The 8074-nt window shown below is 37.1% G+C and overlaps 3 protein-coding genes across 7 annotated transcripts in view; 2 read left to right on the plus strand and 1 right to left on the minus strand.

Annotated features, from left to right (window-relative positions):
• Positions 1–7814, plus strand: part of LOC113638654 (BOLA class I histocompatibility antigen, alpha chain BL3-7-like) — a 209529-nt gene extending 201715 nt beyond the window's left edge. Inside the window, exons 7-8 of the mRNA XM_047818576.1 lie at positions 7522–7606; positions 7747–7814. Coding sequence (XP_047674532.1) covers positions 7522–7571 — 50 coding nt within the window. The 3' untranslated portion in view covers positions 7572–7606; positions 7747–7814. The remainder of the gene's footprint in view (positions 1–7521; positions 7607–7746) is intronic.
• LOC113647473 (BOLA class I histocompatibility antigen, alpha chain BL3-7-like) overlaps positions 1–8074 on the minus strand; it is a 189315-nt gene that overhangs the window by 80091 nt on the left and 101150 nt on the right. The gene's annotated exons all lie outside the window — the stretch shown is intronic.
• Positions 1685–6622, plus strand: LOC113647469 (BOLA class I histocompatibility antigen, alpha chain BL3-6-like). 5 transcript variants are annotated; one of them, XM_047818578.1, is made up of 9 exons: positions 1685–1806; positions 2308–2403; positions 3368–3634; positions 4623–4898; positions 5187–5492; positions 5593–5724; positions 5969–6004; positions 6151–6175; positions 6365–6622. In XM_047818578.1, coding segments are annotated over exons 2-8 (1089 nt in total). In that variant the 5' UTR covers positions 1685–1806; positions 2308–2333; the 3' UTR covers positions 6153–6175; positions 6365–6622. The 5 variants fall into 5 exon arrangements, 4 of the variants coding, with proteins under 4 accessions (XP_047674534.1, XP_047674535.1, XP_047674536.1 ...); XM_047818579.1 differs by having other exon boundaries at positions 1690–1806; positions 2332–2403; XR_007143914.1 differs by having other exon boundaries at positions 1718–1806; positions 2332–2403; positions 5187–5445.

Here is an 8074-nt window from a genome sequence, read left to right on the forward strand (position 1 = left end):
ATATATTGTAAATAAAATGTCTCCTATCACCTTATCAGAGTGGATTTAGGGCAGGTCGGAATACTATGGATGCTGTATTAAGCTTAGAAGCAGATATTAGAAAAGCTCAAGCAAATAAAGAAGTATTGGTAGGGGTTTTATTTGATATCGAGAAGGCATATGAAATGCTTTGGAAAGAGGGACTTTTAATCAAACTTAAATGCATGGGAATTGGAGGAAAATTATACAACTGGATCATGGATTTTCTTATAGAAATAACAATTCAAGTTAGGATAGGAACAGAGTATTCAAAGACTTACAAGATAGATAATGGAACTCCCCAAGGAAGTGTATGCAGCCCAGTATTTTTTAATATTATGATTAATGACATCTTTTGTTATATTAAGAGTGACATTGGAAGGGCATTATTTGCAGATGATGGGGCAATATGGAAAAGAGGACGTAATATTGCATGTGTGACCCAAGGACTACAAAAAGTTATAGATACAGTGGAGGTATGGGCAAGTAATTGGAGTTTTAGATTATCAATGGCTAAAACACAAGTTATATGTTTTACAAAAGGGAAAAAGGTACCAGAATTTAAATGAAAGTTATACAATCAGGATCTGGAGCAAGTCCCGATAGTTAAATATCTTGGTGTGTGGATGGAATCTAGATTGACGTTTGCAACTCATGCTACAAAGTTGATTAATAAATGTAAGAAAGGAGTGAACATTTTAAGATGTTTATCCGGGGTAGAACGGGGAGCTAGTAGATTATCCTTGAAAAGAATTTACTGTACATTAATCAGACCAAGTTTAGATTATGGAAGTATTATTTTTGGATTCACGTCTGAATCAATTCTGAAAAAGATTGAAACAATGCAGAATCAAGCTTTAAGAATATGTTGTGGGGCTTTTAAAACATCTCCCATTGCAGCTATGCAGGTAGAGGTAGGGGAAGCTCCTTTACACCTTCGTAGGTATAAGATGAGAATGAACTATTGGGTGAATTTGAAAGGACATAAAGAGTCTCATCCAGTAAAGGGGTGACTGAAGAATGCTATGAGCATGGAAATAAAAATATTAAGAGCTTTGGATGGATTGCTAAAAGGGAAGCAGAAGTAGTTGGTATTGCTGACTGCGATATAAGTCCAACTGTGATAGTATCCAAAATTCAACCATGGTTTTTTCCAATGCCTAATGTAGATTTTCAAATACAAGTTAAAATGAAGAATGAGGAAGATACCCCTAAGAACATCATTGCGCAACAGTATGTAGACCAGAGTTATTCATCATGGTTACATATATACACAGATGGGTCTAAAGACACTATCTCTGGTAGAACTGTTGCTGCAGTATATATTCCACAATTTCAAACCAGTATAAAAAGAATAACTGATCATGTATCTGTCTACGCCACAGAATTACTTGCTATGGTGGAGCAATTAAATTAACATAAAACATGTTTTAATAAAATGTAAAAAATATGGAAGAGAAAGGTTGAACCTAATTAATGCAGTTAAAAACTAAGGTGTTGAATCATTCAATGTGATAGGCCTGTTGAAAGAATAAGAACAGCAAAGTATCATCTATGGTTATATAACTAAATTCATCAAAGAAATCGGAATTTTTGATAGAATTTAATTTTGCTGCATGTCATGCCTACTAGTGCTTCACACTCCAGTCCAGTTAGTGGCGGTAAATGCATCAAAAGTTGGTTTGCCAGCCGCCATAAAAAGTCAGAAGAAGAAGAAGAAGAAAAGAAAAGAAACAAAACAACCTGCAAACCAAACACTGCGTCTCCGGTTCACTCTGTCATTTAAAGGTAATTTCTTACTTCAAACTCTTTCTTACACATCGACCATGAAGCTAAGAAAACAGAATAAAGCAGAAGAAGAACGGGGGGGAAATCGTATTTGTTTTTGAATGTTTATTTAACGAGCATGATTTATTTTAATGTAATTATATTAGACAAAATACTGAAGACCTCAATTATCTAATAACTTTATAACTGCTTGATAGGATTAAAGTAAACAGGGAAAAAAATCTGTTTATTCTAACGGTTTGGGGAGGAAGATGTGAAGCAAGGAAGTAATATGTCTGAATGAAGTAATGTAGTAATATAGCACATTGCTGTAGTTTTTTATATTTTTGTTAATTTGTATAACATGAAAAAAAAACAAATTAAAACCCTTTTATTTTACAAATAAAATGACAAAACTCTCTCAAACAAAAAAAAAGAATTATTATGTTGATTAAGTTGGAGCACATAGAAGCTCAGTGCTATAAACATGTTTATCTCATTTATTATTCGTATTTTCTCCAGGTGAATTGTGTGTAATCTCTGCAGGAATGGAGCACAGTTGTGTCCTTGTGCAAGTCCTGATCTTCCTCATGATGACTTTTCCTCAGGCATCTGCAGGTGAGAGCGATTTAATATAGTGAATAACTGCTGTATTGTGTTCATGTGATCATTACAGACAGAAGAAGTAACACACTTCAGCTCATGATGTTATATAATCAGAATAATTCTATAAAGGTGTGATGATGAAACAGAGTCACTGTTACAGCCTGAAGTAGATTAGTTTTCTCTAACAGCATGGCCTGGAGTCAGACATAAATCTAGTGCTAAAGTTCAACAGAGACGTCGTCACATATTTCTGTTGTTTTATCTTAGTGTGAAGCAGCGTATAGAGACACACATTTGCACTGTGCCTCTGTTAGAGATTCTGTTAGAGTAGTGACTCCTGAGAGTAAAGGGTGAGTTCAGGGTCTGAGTGATGGACTAACAGCTGTGTATGTGTCCTCATCTAAGATGTATGACAAAGATTTAGCATTAGGTATTTGTCAGACATCTTTATCCAGATATTGCAAAATTCGTCTGCACCACCGGAAGACAGGGTGGGGGGAGGGAGATGAACACTTCGCCTTTGCTTAATCTTAGATTGCACAACACTGATCATCACTTCCTTTTCATGAGCCACATTTGAAACAAATGACACAATCTCATTTTCCTCGTAGTTCAATTCTAATTTGTAAGAGAAGTTTAACAGGTTACATGTATATCATTATCATTAGTCAGTCTCATTGAGTGGCTATTTGGTTATTTTGATATATTATCAGATTAAATAACAGGTTTACGTTTTTGGGTTGCTAGATTTACACCAAGTCATATGATGGCATTTCTGACTGATTTAAAAAAAACTGCCAGTCATCAGTAATGATAGTAATCAGATCATCACTAATCATACTTTATTTAACTAACCTGAAATTGTTTATTTGTAGAATTGTCTTATTCTCACCATCTATAGGTGTGAGAGATTGACATCACTTTTTCTGGAGCGTGATGTAAGTTATGGTGTACATCAAAACTGTTTATTTTACAGCCACACACTCTCTGCAGTACAGCTACACTGCACTCACACCAGGAATACATTTCCCAGAGTTCACTGCTGTTGGTCTGGTGGATGGAGAACAGTTTGTGTCCTATGACAGTAACATGAGGAAGATGATCCCAAAGACAGAGTGGATACAGAATATCAGCACTGATAGTCCAGATTACTGGAACAGAGAGACACAGGACATACAGAGTGATCAGGAGAAAGTCCATCAGCTCCTGGTTACAGTAATGAAAGACTTTAATCACACTGAAGGTAAGAATGAAGACATTCAGAGCTTTTACTGTGAAACATCACTAATAACATGATTATATAAAACTCAGGTGATTGTGTTTGACCCCACAGAAAGTATAAAGGTCACCAACCTTGACTTAGGATGTATATCTGTCTTTAGGTCTCCACAGGTACGGAATCTGGGTGTTCACTTAGACAAGTCCTTAAAACCTGATAAACAAGTTTCTGCTGTCTTTGGATCGTGTTTTTTATCAGCTACGCATTTTATCAAACATTAAGCACTTTTTAACTGACAAAACCTTTGAGATGGCAGAACATTCCCTAATCACCTTTCATTTAGACTATTATAACTCTCTATATTGTTGTCACCAAAACTCAAATGAACCGTTTCCCATTAGTCCAAAAAGCTGCTGCAAGATTTCTTTTAAAAAAGCGTAAAAGCTTCTGAGGACTCTTCAGTGGTTGCCTATTGAACACAGAATTCATTTTAAAATACTTTTATTTGTTGTTAAGTCCCTGCATGATCAAGCTCCTATTTATTTATCTGAATTATTACATCCATACGCTTCTTTTAGAAGTTTAATATCAGACAACCAGAACCTCCTCACTGTTCCCTTTTCAAGACTTAAGCGTAGAGGGATCGAGCTTTTTTAGTGATTGGGCCACAGTTTTGGGATGATTTGCCCATAGAGTTAAGATTAGCACCCTCTCTGTTCATTTTTAAGTCCCTTTTAAAAATGTATCTGTTTTCCATTGCATATCACTAGTTTTCCCTTTGATTTTAATTTGGTTTAATCCTACTTTTGTTCTTATTATTGCATGTTTAATTATATTGTTTAATTCTTTTTGCTTTCATTATCGCTTGTCTTAGTATCTTTTTTTTTCCTGTGTATTTTTACTAACACTCTATTATTGTACAGCACTTTGGTCAGTCCTAAGGCTGTTTTAAATGTGCTATATAAATAAAATGAACTTGAACTTGATTTATATATTGAGCATGTGTGTGCAGGAGTTCACACACTCCAGAGGATGTACAGCTGTGAGCTCCATGATGACGGCGCTGTCAGAGGATTCGATCAGTTCGGTTATGATGGAGAAGATTTCATCAGTCTGGATCTGAAAACTGGAACCTGGACTGCAGCTAAACCACAAGCTGAGATCATCAGGAACCAGTTTAATAATGATACTGGTTTTACTGTGGACCAGAAAAACTACCTGGAGAACGAGTGTATCAACTGGTTAAAGAAGTTTGTGTCTTATGGCAGAGAGACTCTGGAGAGGAAAGGTACTGTAAAGCATGTGATCTGTTATTGTAACACACACACACAAACATGCACAATCACACAGATCTATGATTGTTTATCCATCTATATGTGAGAGTTTTACTATATTTAGCTATATTATACCAAACTGAACTGTCTTTATCAGCACTTAATCCATAGCCAATAACTAATCTGCAATAACTAACCTGCTCAAATGACTCAATCCTGCAATCTGGAGGAAAAATGACTTGGGAAATATCTGAATAAATCTGACAGAGTTTTAATATTTCTGTCTTTGTGTCTCTCTGCAGTTCGTCCTGAGGCATCAGTGTTCCAGGAGTACTATTTTTCACCAGAGGTGGTGTGTCACGCTACAGGTTTCTTCCCTAAAGCAGTGATGATCTCCTGGAGGAAGGACGGAGAGGACGTGCATGAGGACGTGGAGCTCAGAGAGACGTTACCCAACCAGGATGGAAGCTTCCAGAAGAGAAGCATTCTGCAAGTCCCTTATGAGGAGCTGGAGGAACACAACTACACCTGTGTCATTCAGCACAGCAGCTTGGAGGAGGAGTTAGTGCTGCCCATGGACATAATCGAGCCTCAAATCATATCGTGTTGTAAAAACTGTTTCCTATCAGACTTTACATTGTACACAGATTGTACACATTGTACACAGAGTGATGCAGTTGATGGAAAGTATATGTGCTGTTTTCACAGATTTTGGAGACTATGATGAAGATTTGGGTGGATTATCACGTGGTGGAAAGATTGCTATCATTATTGGTGTAGTTGTGGTTCTTGTTGCCAGTGTTGCAGGATTTCTCATCTGGAAGAAGAGCAAGATGTCTGGTGAGAAATTCATCACAAAACATTCAAACAAAAATCATTGAAACATTTAAAAAAAAAAAGCTATGAACAGAATCCATCATTCCACAGCTTGTCATTCTACAATAAAACATGTGTTTAAAATATTAAATGGTAAAAACAGTTGTTTGGACTCATTTCCTTCCATTCCTGTCTAATCCTGTAAAGCTCTGATGTGGAGGAATGATTTAGATGAGCTGTCTCTTTGCTTTGTTTTTATTTCTTATAGACTTGTTCAAACACGTTCCACTCAGCTCCAATGCCTGTAAGTGACTTTTGATATCGCTTCATCACTAACACTACTGTACAGATTCTACATTAGATTAATGCAGATTTTAAAGTCCTGTCTATGAGCGAGTAAGAGAGAAATGAACGTTTACTGAAGTCAGTGACATTTTGTTTCCTTTCTAGGAGACGTGTCCTACAAATAGATGAGGTATATATATAATTTCTGATTATAACAACATTTATTTTTGAAATGCTAAAAATAAAGATAATTTTTTATCTTTATTTTTGTGATAATTGTGAATTATTTATTTATTTATTTTTTTTAAACTATAGCCACTTATGTCAGGTTTGTGTTTATGAATGTCTCTCAATTTGGTGCCACTGTGATCCTCTTTAGGAGAACTTGGCCCTTCTACTCGGCTGCGGACCTGGCTCATCCTTTCTGTTTGGCTGTGGACGTCGCCCTTCTTTTCTGCTTGGCTGTGGACGTCGCTCAGCCCTTCTGCTCGGCTGTGGACGTCGCTCGGCCCTCTCTGGCTGCCCGCTGTGTGGAATCCACAGCACAGAATCCTTGTCGTTATTTGTCACATCTTTGTCATGTCCTTGTGCCTGTTTTGTATTTTTTAAGTTATTAAACCTGTTCATTTTTACGCTATCCTGCATTTGTTTCTGTTTTTATCCCCACATCGCTGACACTTGACATCTTTGTGAATGATCACCCAGTCGTACAGATCAAGCTCAATAGCCCACCGACCTCTAGGTGCTGTGGAATCAATGTCAACAATCCAATTTCCACAGCCTAAGAAGAGGTTTGAGCTCTGTGACAATTGAAAAAGGGCAGTTGCTGAAGTAGTGATGAAAATGCCTTAATGGCAAATTATTGCCCACAGTTCTTTGACATAGTTGGACCATTTTTGCTCAGTAGAAGTAAGTACGGCACTAGCGTATGCATATGCATCACCTTAGAGTAATCTAACCCTTCACCAGTGGAAAAGGCCGTCTTTTTCTGGTCATCCAGATCTAGTTCTACTTGCCAACATCCTGAAGACATGTTCATGATAGAAAAGAAAAAAGGTAGTGGGTGTGCATCAGCAATGGTTACCAGTAATGGTATACATTCTATTCTAGCAAGTCCCAGCTGAGGAGCTGCAGAAACACACCTACACCTGTGTTATTCAGCACAGCAGCTTGGAGAAGGAGTTCGTGCTAGAAGTACCAAAAGGTCCTGATCAACTCCACATACAGTAGAAACAATAAATCTGATTTCCTGCTGCAGCAGATAATAAAGACTCTGTGCTGATTTAACAGGTGGAGGATCGATGGCTATCATCACTGGTGTAGTCGTGGCTCTCATTGTTCTCGTTGTTCTGTTTGCTGGAATTATGGTCTGGAAGAAGAAGAACTCTGGTGAGAAGAGGAAGGAGGCAGATGTGAAGTTTTCAGAGAACAGATTGACACTTTCTAATTCTTGAAGGAGATTTGATGAAGATTTTACTTGTTTTTACTGAACTGATAAACTGATAAATAAATGTCTGTCCATCATCTGTGTTTCAGGCTTCAAACGTGCTCCAGCCTCTGAAGAGTCTTCCTCACCCAACTCTTAAAGCGTGACTGTGTGTCTTCCTGCTGAAGTGAGAGAGTAAGACATGATGATGTTTACAGTGTCATATGGAAGAAAAATCTGTGTGTGGATTGAAACTCCAGCTGAAAAGACTGAGCTCACATTAAATCTCAGCTCAGAGCTGATCCTGTTTCTTTCTCTCTGTTTTTCTACAGTAGGAGACACCAGGAGATGGAGATGATAACCACACACACACACACACACACACACACACACACACACACACGTACACAAACACACATACTGGATGCAATAAGGTTTACTCATTAATATACAACAGTTATATCCAAAACATCTTTGTGAGTTCTGGGCTTTGGTTTAAGAATGTTTTGGCCTGTTTTTATTTATGTAAAACATCTATTTGAATAACCACTCTGGCTTAGATGTTAATTCTGATCTAAGGGTATTTTTGTCTCTGCATTTTTTGACTACATTCTTAATCACATTTTGGATTTGTCGACCCTTAAAAGTGATCCTTAAATGCTT

Source organism: Tachysurus fulvidraco, chromosome 9, assembly GCF_022655615.1.
Source record: "Tachysurus fulvidraco isolate hzauxx_2018 chromosome 9, HZAU_PFXX_2.0, whole genome shotgun sequence".
NCBI lineage: Eukaryota > Metazoa > Chordata > Actinopteri > Siluriformes > Bagridae > Tachysurus > Tachysurus fulvidraco.

What these genes read in the sequence shown, in the direction of transcription:
- LOC113647469 (XM_047818578.1), top strand. Translation starts at nt 2,334, where the DNA reads ATGGAGCACAGTTGTGTCCTTGTGCAAGTCCTGATCTTCCTCATGATG. An exon ending in AGAGACTCTGGAGAGGAAAG is followed by an intron (nt 4,899 to 5,186) that starts GTACTGTAAAGC and finishes GTCTCTCTGCAG; the next exon opens with TTCGTCCTGAGGCATCAGTG. An exon ending in GAAGAAGAGCAAGATGTCTG is followed by an intron (nt 5,725 to 5,968) that starts GTGAGAAATTCA and finishes TATTTCTTATAG; the next exon opens with ACTTGTTCAAACACGTTCCA.